This window comes from Pleurodeles waltl, chromosome 7, assembly GCF_031143425.1.
Source record: "Pleurodeles waltl isolate 20211129_DDA chromosome 7, aPleWal1.hap1.20221129, whole genome shotgun sequence".
Classification (NCBI taxonomy): Eukaryota; Metazoa; Chordata; class Amphibia; order Caudata; family Salamandridae; genus Pleurodeles; species Pleurodeles waltl.
Genome location: NC_090446.1, coordinates 947,094,283 through 947,107,736, shown reverse-complemented (window position 1 = coordinate 947,107,736; position 13,454 = coordinate 947,094,283). Strand labels below are relative to the sequence as shown.

The window sequence follows — 13,454 nt, the reverse complement described above, 5'->3', positions numbered from 1 at the left end:
CTCTGTTCATTCACACCATTCTTCTGTGTCAAGGCATGCCCAACCCACCCTCCCTGAAGACAGAGTGTTAGAAAGGGAACTCAATAGATTGAGAGTGGAAGAGTCCAGGCTGAAGCTTAAAAAGCAACCGCTGGATCTAGACAGGGAAGAATTTGACTTAGAAAAAGAAAGACAGAGGTTGGGTTTTGGACCCCATGATGGCAGCAGCAGTATTCCAAATAGTCATCCTGTAAAAGAGCATGATTCTAGATATCTGCACAAGATAGTTCCCCCTTACAAGGAGGGGGATGACATTAACAAGTGGTTTGCTGCACTTGAGAGGGCCTGTGTTGTACAGGAGGTCCCTCAAAGGCAGTGGGTTGCTATCCTATGGCTATCTTTCAGTGGAAAGGGTAGGGATAGGCTCCTTACTGTTAAGGAAAGTGATGCCAATAATTCTACAGTTCTTAAGAATGCACTCCTTGATGGTTATGGCTTAACCACTGAACAGTACAGGATCAAGTTCAGAGAAACCAAAAAGGAGTCTTCACAAGACTGGGTAGACTTTGTTGACCATTCAGTGAAGGCCTTGGAGGGGTGGTTACATGGCAGTAACGTTTCTGACTATGAATGCCTGTATAACTTAATCCTGAGAGAGCATATTCTTAATAATTGTGTGTCTGATTTGTTGCACCAGTACCTGGTAGACTCTGATCTGACCTGTCCCCAAGAATTGGGAAAGAAGGCAGACAAATGGGTCAGAACAAGGGTGAACAGAAAAGTTCATACAGGGGGTGACAAGGATGGCAAGAAGAAGGATGGTAAGTCTTCTGACAATGGTGGGGACAAATCTAACAATGAGTCTTCATCAGGCCCACAAAAACGCTCTTCAGGGGGTGGGGATAAAACAAATTCTTCCTCTTCTTCTCAACCCACACACATTAAAAAGCCTTGGTGCTTTGTGTGTTAAAACAGAGGACATAGGACCGGGGAATAAGTCCTGTCCAGGTAAACCCCGGGAGCCTATCACCACTAATACTTCAAGCTCTAGTGCCCCGAGCAGTAGTGGTAATAGTGGTGGGACTGCTGGTAACAGTCAAGTTAAGGGTGTAGTTGGGTTCACTTATGGGTCCATCATAGAAACTGGGGTAGTCTGTCCCAAGACAGTTTCTGTCACACCTAGTGGCATTGGCCTTGCCACACTGGCTGCTTGTCCCCTTACAATGGATAGGTACAGGCAGACAGTTTCAATAAATGGTGTTCAGGGCTTGGCCTACAGGGACACAGGTGTCAGTATCACTTTGGTGACTGAAAACCTAGTGCATCCTGAACAACACATCATTGGACAACAGTATAAGATTATTGATGTCCATAACTCCACTAAGTTTCTTCCCTTAGCTATAATTCAGTTTAGTTGGGGTGGAGTTACTGACCCTAAGCAGGTGGTGGTTTCACCTAGCTTACCTGTAGACTGTCTCTTAGGTAATGACCTAGAGGCCTCAGGTTGGGCTGATGTAGAGTTTTATACCCATGCAGCCATGCTGGGTATCCCTGAGGAATTGTTCCCTCTCATTTCTACTGAAATGAAAAAGCAAAGTAGAGAAGGCCTGAAAACTCAGGATCCCTCTCCAACAACAGGTCAAAAGGGTATCACTGTATCCCCTAACCACCCTGCCATTCAGGATACCATTCCTGTGGTGGGAGAAACCTCTCCTTGGGTGGCACCTGGTCCAAGGGAATCATCAGCTGGCATAGCTGTTCTCCCTGAGGTGGAAGTACCTCTCTGTGGGATAACTAACATTGGTGAGAAAAAGAGCACCATTTTAGTTAACATGGAGCATCCCTCCAACCCTCCCAGAGAAACTTTAGTGCAGAAACCCTGCACTGCCTCACAACACTTAGGACAGCATCCCTGCCCTAGTGTGGAGCTCATAGGACAGCATCCCTGCCCTGCTCCAACTAAAGAGAAACAGCATCCCTGTTCTCTCTTCCAGCCATATGGACAACGTTTTTGCCCAGCTATGGCTTTACTGAGACAGCATCCCTGTCTGGCATTCTCATCACTACAAATAGGTTCAGTGGACAATTCCCACTGCTCTAAACTAAAACTTACTGATAGAAACTCTGAAAATATATCTTCACATTGTTGCTTAGCTAAAAAACTTCAAACAGGGTGGTTTACATCCCCACAGGGAAGTAACCATATAGTGGATGATAAAGGGAGTAACCAGTCTATTGCAGAGGTACTCTACTTATCACCACTTAGACAATAAAGTCTCAACTGGCCAAGGTTAGCCTTATTGTCCTTCGTTTGGGGGGGGGGGGGGGTTGTGTGAGAAAGTAGCCTCTTTCTAGCCTTGTTATCCCCACTTTTGGCCTGTTTGTGAGTGTATGTCAGGGTGTTTTCACTGTCACACTGGGATCCTGCTAGCCAGGGCCCAGTGCTCATAGTGAAAACCCTATGTTTTCAGTATGTTTGTTATGTGTCACTGGGACCCTGCTAGCCAGGACCCCAGTGCTCATAAATTTGTGACCTATATGTATGTGTTCCCTGTGTGATGCCTAACTGTCTCACTGAGGCTCTGCTAACCAGAACCTCAGTGGTTATGCTCTCTCTGTACAAATTGTCACTAACAGGCTAGTGACCAATTTCACCAATTTACACTGGCATACTGGAACACCCTTATAATTCCCTAGTATATGGTACTGAGGTACCCAGGGTATTGGGGTTCCAGGAGATCCCTATGGGTTGCAGCATTTCTTGTGCCACCCATAGGGAGATCTGACAATTCTTACACAGGCCTGCCAGTGCAGCCTGAGTGAAATAACGTCCACGTTATTTCACAGCCATTTACCACTGCACTTAAGTAACTTATAAGTCACCTATATGTCTAACCTTTACCTGGTAAAGGTTGGGTGCTAAGTTACTTAGTGTGTGGGCACCCTGGCACTAGCCAAGGTGCTCCCACATTGTTCAGGGCAAATTCCCCGGACTTTGTGAGTGCGGGGACACCATTACACGCGTGCACTATACATATGTCACGACATATGTATAGCGTCACAATGGTAACTCCGAACATGGCCATGTGACATGTCTAAGATCATGGAATTGTCACCCCAATGCCATTCTGGCATTGGGGAGACAATTCCATGATCCCCGAGTCTCTAGCTCAGACCCGGGTACTGCCAAACTACCTTTCCCGGGGTTTCACTGCAGCTGCTGCTGCTGCTGCTGCCAACCCCTCAGACAGGTTTCTGCCCTCCTGGGGTCCAGCCAGGCTTGGCCCAGGAAGGCAGAACAAAGGACTTCCTCAGAGAGAGGGTGTTACACCCTCTCCCTTTGGAAAAAGGTGTCAGGGCTGGGAGGAGTAGCCTCCCCCAGCCTCTGGAAATGCTTTGATGGGCACAGATGGTGCCCATCTCTGCATAAGCCAGTCTACACCGGTTCAGGGATCCCCCAGCCCTGCTCTGGCGCGAAACTGGTCAAAGGAAAGGGGAGTGACCACTCCCCTGACCTGCACCTCCCCTGGGAGGTGCCCAGAGCTCCTCCAGTGTGGTCCAGACCTCTGCCATCTTGGAAACAGAGGTGCTGCTGGCACACTAGACTGCTCTGAGTGGCCAGTGCCAGCAGGTGACGTCAGAGACTCCTTCTGATAGGCTCCTTCAGGTGTTGCTAGCCTATCTTCTCTCCTAGGTAGCCAAACCTCCTTTTCTGGCTATTTAGGGTCTCTGCTTTAGGGAATTCTTTAGATAACGAATGCAAGAGCTCATCAGAGTTCCTCTGCATCTCTCTCTTCACCTTCTGCCAAGGAATCGACTGCTGACCGCGCTGGAAGCCTGCAAAACTGCAACAAAGTAGCAAAGACGACTACTGCGACCTTGTAATGCTGATCCTGCCGCCTTCTTGACTGTTTTCCTTGTGGTGCATGCTGTGGGGGTAGTCTGCCTCCTCTCTGCACTAGAAGCTCCGAAGAAATCTCCCGTGGGTCGACGGAATCTTCCCCCTGCAACCGCAGGCACCAAAGAACTGTATCTCCGGTCCTCTGGGTCTCCTCTCAGCACAACGAGCGAGGTCCCTTAAACTCAGCAACTCTGTCCAACTGACTCGCACAGTCCAGTGACTCTTCAGTCCAAGTTTGGTGGAGGTAAGTCCTTGCCTCCCCACGCTAGACTGCATTGCTGGGAACCGCGTGTTTTGCAGCTACTCCGGGTCCTGTGCACTCTTCCAGGATTTCCTTTGTGCACTGCCAAGCCTGGGTCCCCGGCAGTCTAAGCTGCAGTGCACGACCTCCTGAGTTGTCCTCCGGCGTCGTGGGACCCTCCTTTGTGACTTCGGCTGAGCTCCAGTTCACTCCACTTTGTAGTGCCTGTTCCAGCACTTCTGCGGGTTCTGCTTGCTTCTGAGAGGGCTCCTTGTCTTGCTGGGCGCCCCCTCTGTCTCCTCACTCAACTGGCGACATCCTGGTCCCTCCTGGGCCACAGCAGCATCCAAAAACCCTAACCGCAACCCTTGCAGCTAGCAAGGCTTGTTTGCAGTCTTTCTACACAAAAATACCTCTGCACGACTCTTCACAACGTGGGACATCCATCCTCCAAAGGGGAAGTTTCTAGCCCTTGTCGTTCTTGCAGAATCCACAGCTTCTACCGTCCGGTGGCAGCTTCTTTGCACCCACAGCTGGCATTTCCTGGGCATCTGCCCACTCCCGACTTGATCGTGACTTTTGGACTTGGTCCCCTTGTTCCACAGGTACTCTCGTCAGGAAATCCATCGTTGTTGCATTGCTGGTGTTGGTCTTCCTTGCAGGATTCCCCTATCACGACTTCTGTGCTCTTTAGGGAACTTAGGTGCACTTTGCACCCACTTTTCAGGGTCTTGGGGTGGGCTATTTTTCTAACCCTCACTGTTTCCTTACAGTCCCAGCGACCCTCTACAAGGTCACATAGGTTTGGGGTCCATTCGTGGTTCGCATTCCACTTCTAGAGTATATGGTTTGTGTTGCCCCTATCCCTATGTGCCCCCATTGCATTCTATTGTAACTATACATTGTTTGCACTGTTTTCTATTGCTATTACTGCATATTTTGGTATTGTGTACATATATCTTGTGTATATTTGCTATCCTCATACTGAGGGTACTCACTGAGATACTTTGGCATATTGTCATAAAAATAAAGTACCTTTATTTTTAGTATAACTGTGTATTGTGTTTTCTTATGATATTGTGCATATGACACTAGTGGTACTGTAGGCGCTTCACTCGTCTCCTAGTTAGCCTAAGCTGCTCTGCTAAGCTACCTTTTCTATCAGCCTAAGCTGCTAGACACCCCTCTACACTAATAAGGGATACCTGGATCTGGTGCAAGGTGTAAGTACCCCTTGGTACTCACTACAAGCCAGGCCAGCCTCCTATAGCACCTCCCAGGGGAGGTGCAGGTCAGGGGAGTGGTCACTCCCCTTTCCTTTGTCCAGTTGTTTCGTGCCAGAGCAGGGCTGGGGGATCCCTGAACCGGTGTATACTGGCTTATGCAGAAATGGGCACCATCTGTGGTTGAGGTTGGGGGAGGCTACTCCTCCCCAGCCCTGACACCTTTTTCCAAACGGAGAGGGTGTAACACCCTCTCTCTGAGGAAGTCCTTTGTTCTGCCTTCCTGGGCCAAGCCTGGGTGGACCCCAGGAGGGCAGAAACCTGTCTGAGGTGTTGGCAGCAGCAGCAGCAGCAGCTGCAGTGAAACCCCGGGAAAGGCAGTTTGGCAGTACCCGGGTCTGAGCTAGATACTCGGGGGATCATGGAATTGTCTCTCCAATGCCAGAATGGCATTGGGGTGACAATTCCATGATCTTAGACATGTTACATGGCCATGTTCGGAGTTACCATTGTGACGATATACATATGTAGTGACATATGTATAGTGCACGCGTGTAATGGTGTCCCCGCACTCACAAAGTCCGGGGAATATGCCCTGAACAATGTGGGGGCACCTTGGCTAGTGCCAGGGTGCCCACACACTAAGTAATTTAGCACCCAACCTTTACCAGGTAAAGGTTAGACATATAGGTGACTTATAAGTTACTTAAGTGCAGTGGTAAATGGCTGTGAAATAACGTGGACGTTATTTCACTCAGGCTGCAATGGCAGGCCTGTGTAAGAATTGTCAGAGCTCCCTATGGGTGGCAAAAGAAATGCTGCAGCCCATAGGGATCTCCTGGAACCCCTATAGCCTGGGTACCTCAGTATCATGTACTAGGGAATTATAAGGGTGTTCCAGTATGCCAATATGAATTGGTGAAATTGGTCACTAGCCTGTTAGTGACAATTTGGAAAGAGAGAGCATAACCACTGAGGTTCTGGTTAGCAGAGCCTCAGTGAGACAGTTAGGCATCACACAGGGAACACATACATATAGGTCACAAACTTATGAGCACTGGGGTCCTGGCTAGCAGGGTCCCAGTGACACATAACAAACATACTGAAAACATAGGGTTTTCACTATGAGCACTGGGCCCTGGCTAGCAGGATCCCAGTGAGAAAGTGAAAACACCTGACATATACTCACAGACAGGCCAAAAGTGGGGGTAACAAGGCTAGAAAGAGGCTACTTTCTCACAGGAGTGTGGACATTAGAGACCTTTGCCCAAATGCGTGTTGGATCAACATGGCCATAGTTTGTAGGCAAGTAATTGGATAGGGCCCTAACATCTTGTGGCCAGAAAGTAGTGGAGCAGGAGTGAGTGAGCAAATACTGTAAACTAAAATCCTGGCTTCCATGGTTTTACAAAGTACTCTTGCTTTTGTCAGGGAACTATTTGTTATTTATTCCCGATTTGTATCGTGATACTGTTGAAATATGCAATCTTGACTTATGGTGCCAGTTTCTGCCCCTCCTCACTTTCCAAGACTCATAACAGTATTAAGGTGAACATAGCTCAGCTTATACAAAAATCGTTTGAACATGAATATACTTATCTCGCTTCACTACCACCACAAAGCAGTTTTCATGATGTGCATTACAGACAGCCTTTCTCTTATCAACTTTTGGGTCATGATCCGCTCCTCATAATTAATTTTTGTCTTTTTACAGCGACGTTTTTGTGTGTTTGCTGTGAGTTTCCCAGGACAGGATGCACTTCAGTCGATTTACAGCACAATTCTAACACAGCACATGGCCGAATGTAATATGGCAACCTCTGTGCAGAAGCTTCAGGTTCAACTTGTCTCTGCAGCTTTGGGTAAGCACACTGATGTGTGTGTGAGTGGGGGTGCATGATGTGTTTGTGTATATATTGGAGGGGTTGGGTTTTTGTTCAAATTTAAATACTTGCATTATATATACATGTTTTATACTGTCGGCAATAGTGACTGTGTAGTATGGTAAAGTCAAAGTTTCCATTGGAGCCATGTAATGAATGTAACTGAAATTTTTCAAAAACAAAGTCACCTAATTTGACCTGGGCATGACAGGTTTTGTGCAGCTCTAAAGCCGGCTTGTAAAAATGGGTAAAAAAATTAATTTTCCCATTCTAACTCCCAGAAGATTCTTTCCTTTCCTCTACAAAAGCAATGGCTGAATGCAGGTACCTTTGATTGGTTTGCTGTAAATCTTTTCAGTAGTGTGAGAAATTAGCATTTAAATCATGTTTACCAGGTTTGCTTGAAAGGGTTAAAAAAGTAAAGAAATCTGAACTGTTGGCCTACGGGTGGTCTGCGAACCCGGGAAGGCAGACTCAGTAGCAATGCAGGCAGCCCAGAGGAGGTTAAAAAAAAACTTCTAGCTACTCCCTTTACAATGTCATCTAAACAGAGAAGACCAAACCTTCATATCCTTTAAATACATTGCCATACACAATCTAATGCTTAAACTCATCTCTCACCCTCTCAGCTCCACATTCGACACCAACACCCTTCCAAACAATTTAAACACTTTTTCGGTAAAACTTTGAACATCCACACTCCAATTAAAGCATGCATGAAAAAAACAAAAGCCTTCAGCACTCTGGTACTCTAATGTTGCTGTTGATAATAAAAGTTTGATCCACAGACAGGAAAGAAAATGGAACAGTAAGATAATATACCAACACTATCATTGAAGCCACCAATTGAAGTAGAACGTTTTTTAACTCTCTGCAAGACCCACCTATTCCTCACTACACAGAAAACAGCAATGCTAATAACCTCTTCTGTGAAAAAATGAAGAAGGTTGGACATCACATCAGCAACGTCAAGCCTGCTTCATCTCTTATGCCCACTCCTTCCCATAGAATCCTGCTTTAGTAAGCCTTCGAAGCCCTAACTCACTGATCTTGCCTACATACTCTCACAAAGACACTTCTCAGAAAGATAATATCTTGCCCTTGTCCTTCCTCAAAACTCTCTCTGATGATGCTCTCTCACCCCTACTCACCATTGTCATTGCCCCCTTCACATAAGCCATCTTCCCAGAAGTTCTGAGGAAAGGCCAGATGCTCTCAATCCTCAAGGACCCTGATGACCTTGCCAGCTGCAGGCTCGTCACTCACCTACAATTCCTCAGCAAAATTGTAGGGAGTTTGGTTCTGGTTGCAGTACTCCTCCACTCCCTGTCCATTCCAGGGCTTCAAAGGCCTAGCTGTCTTTGTAATGCAATCCAGGTCTCACCAGATGGTGGAGATGAGCGACCATTGTCCTGACCCCACTTTTGGCAGCAGCACAGATGGGAAAATTTGGCAGATTATGAGGGGTGCCCATTTCATGCCAGTCCCACCCCTAAGGTGGACGAGCTGAAGTGGGCACTACTTTTTAAATTTCTCCCTCTTTTTAGGAAGTTGGCTCTGTATATACTATATCAAATTGAGATATAGGCCCTCATTAGGACCTTGGCGGCAAATGCTACCTACGGCGACGGCCACCAACATACCGTCGCCATGGCTACCGAACGTCCATGGCATTATGACCATAGACGGCATTCCGCCACAAGGCTGGCGGAATTCCGTCTACAGTCACGGTGGCGGATGGCAGTAAGGTGGCACTGCTGCCAGGAGCAGCGCCACACCAACAAAACACCGCCTACCGTATCATGTTCCATGATACGGCCTGGCGGTGTTTTGCTGGCAGACACTGCTGCTGGCAGCAGTGCCGTGTCCCGTCTCCTGCCAGAGGACCCCTGCAAGCAGGTAAGTCGGGTTCTCTGAGAGGAGAGGTGGGGTGGGGGTGTTGTGTGGGGGTGTGTGTGACTGTGTGTGAATGCATGCATGCATGTGTCATGCATGTGTGCATTAGTGGGTGTGAGTGTACGTGCATGTTGTGTCGTGAGATTGCGTGTGTGCCTGGATGTATGTTCGTGAGTGTCGCTGTGAGTGTGTATGAATGTATGAATGCGTGGGTGAATGTGTGTATGCATGTGTGTATGGGTGTGTATGTAGGTGCATGTATGTGTGTAAATGTGCGGGTGGGTCAGGAGAGGGAGGGGAGGGTGTGGGATGAACTCTGCGGAGGGCGGCGACCCCTATCAGCGCCAGGGACGGAATTCCCTGGTACTGATAGTGCCTACTGCCATGGTATCAGTGGCGGTACAGACACTGTGGAAACCATGGCCGTTGGCGGGGTCAAAATGCCATGGGTGGCCTAGTGACGACTGCTGGGCTTGAGACTGTAGTCTCCACCCCGGCGGTCGTTACCACCGTGGTGTTTGGTGTGTTGACTTGGCGGTTTGGCTTTGGCCAGACTGACAATGTCATAATAGAGGAGGTAGGTAATGCCAGCCTGTTGGTGGTAATACCTCCACTATACCACAGACCACTGGGGTCGTAATGACCCCCATAGTGTGCACAGAGCCCAGGGGTTCCCCAAAGGCTTAGCAGAGGTTAAAGTAAATAATTATAATGCTCTCTTTTGTGGTCGTGTGGTCGAGCAGTTGTAGGAGGCTGGACTGGCTTGTAGTGAGTACCTAGGGGTACTTGCACCTTGCACCAAGCCCAGTTATCCCTTATTAGTGTATAGGGTGTCTAGCAGCTTAGGCTGATAGATAATGGTAGCTTAGCAGAGCAGCTTAGGCTGAACTAGGAGACGTGTGAAGCTACTACAGTACCACTTAGTGTCATATGCACAATATCATAAGAAAACACAATACACAGTTATACTAAAAATAAAGGTACTTTATTTTTATGACAATATGCCAAAGTATCTTAGAGTGTACCCTCAGTGAGAGGATAGGAAATATACACAAGATATATATACACAATAGCAAAAATATGCATTATAGTCTTAGAAAACAGTGCAAACAATGTATAGTTACAATAGGATGCAATGGGGACACATAGGGATAGGGGCAACACAAACCATATACTCCAAAAGTGGAATGCGAACCACGAATGGACCCCAAACCTATGTGACCTTGTAGAGGGTCGCTGGGACTATTAGAAAATAGTGAGAGTTAGAAAAATAACCCTCCCCAACACCCTGAAAAGTGAGTGCAAAGTGCACTAAAGTTACCCTAAGGATAAAGAAGTCGTGTTAGAGGAATAATGCAGGAAAGACACAAACCAACAATGCAACAACGATGGATTTCCAATCTAGGGTACCTGTGGAACAAGGGGACCAAGTCCAAAAGTCACAAGCAAGTCGGAGATGGGCATATGCCCAGGAAATGCCAGCTGTGGATGCACAGAAGCTTCTACTGGACAGAAGAAGCTGAGGTTTCTGCAGGAACGAAAAAGGCTAGAGACTTCCCCTTTGGTGGACGGATCCCGTTAGCGGTGGAGAGTCGTGCAGAAGTGTTTTCCCGCCGAAAGAACGCCAACAAGCCTTGCTAGCTGCAAATCGTGCGGTTAGCGTTTTTGGACGCTGCTGTGGCCCAGGAGGGACCAGGAGGTCGCAAATTGGACCAGAAGGTAGAGGGGACGTCAAGCAAGACAAGGAGCCCTCTTAGCAGCAGGTAGCAACCGGAGAAGTGCCAGAAACAGGCACTACGAGGATGCGTGAAATGGTGCTCACCCGAAGTTACACAAAGGAGTCCCACGTCACCGGAGACCAACTTAGAAAGTCGTGCAATGCAGGTTAGAGTGCCGTGGACCCAGGCTTGGCTGTGCACAAAGGATTTCCGCCGGAAGTGCACAGGGGCCGGAGTAGCTGCAAAAGTCGCGGTTCCCAGCAATGCAGTCTAGCGAGGTGAGGCAAGGACTTACCTCCACCAAACTTGGACTGAAGAGTCACTGGACTGTGGGGGTCACTTGGACAGAGTTGCTGGATTCGAGGGACCTCGCTCGTCATGCTGAGAGGAGACCCAAGGGACCGGTAATGCAGCTTTTTGGTGCCTGCGGTTGCAGGGGGAAGATTCCGTCGACCCACAGGAGATTTCTTCGGAGCTTCTAGTGCAGAGAGGAGGCAGACTACCCCCACAGCATGCACCACCAGGAAAACAGTCGAGAAGGCGGCAGGATCAGCGTTACAGAGTTGCAGTAGTCGTCTTTGCTACTATGTTGCAAGTTTGCAGGCTTCCAGCGCGGTCAGCAGTCGATTCCTTGGCAGAAGGGGAAGAGAGAGATGCAGAGGAACTCGGATGAGCTCTTGCATTCGTTATCTAAAGTTTCCCCAGAGACAGAGACCCTAAATAGCCAGAAAAGAGGGTTTGGCTACTTAGGAGAGAGGATAGGCTAGCAACACCTGAAGGAGCCTATCAGAAGGAGTCTCTGACGTCACCTGGTGGCACTGGCCACTCAGAGCAGTCCAGTGTGCCAGCAGCACCTCTGTTTCCAAGATGGCAGAGGTCTGGAGCACACTGGAGGAGCTCTGGACACCTCCCAGGGGAGGTGCAGGTCAGGGGAGTGGTCACTCCCCTTTCCTTTGTCCAGTTTTGCGCCAGAGCAGGGCTAAGGGGTCCCCTGAACCTGTGTAGACTGGCTTATGCAGAATTGGGCACATCTGTGCCCAAGAAAGCATTTCCAGAGGCTGGGGGAGGCTACTCCTCCCCTGCCTTCACACCATTTTCCAAAGGGAGAGGGTGTAACACCCTCTCTCAGAGGAAGTCCTTTGTTCTGCCATCCTGGGAAAAGCCTGGCTTGACCCCAGGGGGGCAGAAACCTGTCTGAGGAGTTGGCAGCAGCAGCAGCTGCAGTGAAACCCCTGAAAAGGCAGTTTGGCAGTACCAGGGTCTGTGCTACAGACCACTGGGATCATGGGATTGTGCCAACTATGCCAGGATGGCATAGAGGGGGCAATTCCATGATCATAGACATGTTACATGGCCATATTCGGAGTTACCATTGTGAATTTACATATAGGTAGTGACCTATATGTAGTGCACGCGTGTAATGGTGTCCCCGCACTCACAAAGTCCGGGGAATTGGCCCTGAACAATGTGGGGGCACCTTGGCTAGTGCCAGGGTGCCCTCACACTAAGTAACTATGCACCTAACCTTTACCAGGTAAAGGTTAGACATATAGGTGACTTATAAGTTACTTAAGTGCAGTGTAAAATGGCTGTGAAATAACGTGGACGTTATTTCACTCAGGCTGCAGTGGCAGGCCTGTGTAAGAATTGTCAGAGCTCCCTATAGGTGGCAAAAGAAATGCTGCAGCCCATAGGGATCTCCTGGAACCCCAATACCCTGGGTACCTCAGTACCATATACTAGGGAATTATAAGGGTGTTCCAGTAAGCCAATGTAAATTGGTAAAATTGGTCACTAGCCTGTTAGTGACAATTTGAAAAGAAATGAGAGAGCATAACCACTGAGGTTCTGGTTAGCAGAGCCTCAGTGAGACAGTTAGGCACCACACAGGGAACACATACATATAGGCCACAACCTTATGAGCACTGGGGTCCTGACTAGCAGGGTCCCAGTGACACATAACAAACATACTGAAAACATAGGGTTTTCACTATGAGCACTGGGCCCTGGCTAGCAGGATCCCAGTGAGACAGTGAAAACACCCTGACATACATTCACAAACAGGCCAAAAGTGGGGGTAACAAGGCTAGAAAGAGGCTACTTTCTCACACAACCCCCCCCCCCCCCAACGAAGGACAATAAGGCTAACCTTGGCCAGTTGAGACTTCATTGTCTAAGTGGTGATAAGTAGAGAGTAGCTCTGCAATAGACTGGTTACTCCCTTTATCATCCACTCTATGGTTACTTCCCTGTGGGGATGTAAACCACCCTGTTTGAAGTTTTTTAGCTAAGCAACAATGTGAAGATGTATTTTCAGAGGTTTTATCAGTAAGTTTTAGTTTAGAGCAGTGGGAATTGTCCACTGAACCTATTTGTAGTGATGGAAATGCCAGACAGGGATGCTGTCTCAGAAAAGCCATAGCTGGGCAAAAACTTTGTCCATATGGCTGGAAGAGAGAACAGGGATGCTGTTTCTCTTGAGCTGGAGCAGGGCAGGGATGCTGTCCTATGAGCTCCACACTAGGGCAGGGATGCTGTCCTAAGTGTTGTGAGGTAGTGCAGGGTTTCTGCACTAAAGTTTCTCTGGGAGGGTTGGAGGGATGCTCCATGTTA

At 48.3% G+C, this 13,454-nt stretch overlaps 1 protein-coding gene across 1 annotated transcript in view; it reads left to right on the top strand.

Moving 5' to 3' along the window:
* DNAH17 (dynein axonemal heavy chain 17) overlaps positions 1-13,454 on the top strand; it is a 7,556,186-nt gene that overhangs the window by 5,213,494 nt on the left and 2,329,238 nt on the right. Inside the window, exon 37 of the mRNA XM_069201738.1 lies at positions 7,059-7,206. Within this exon, the coding sequence (XP_069057839.1) occupies positions 7,059-7,206 (148 nt within the window). The remainder of the gene's footprint in view (positions 1-7,058; positions 7,207-13,454) is intronic.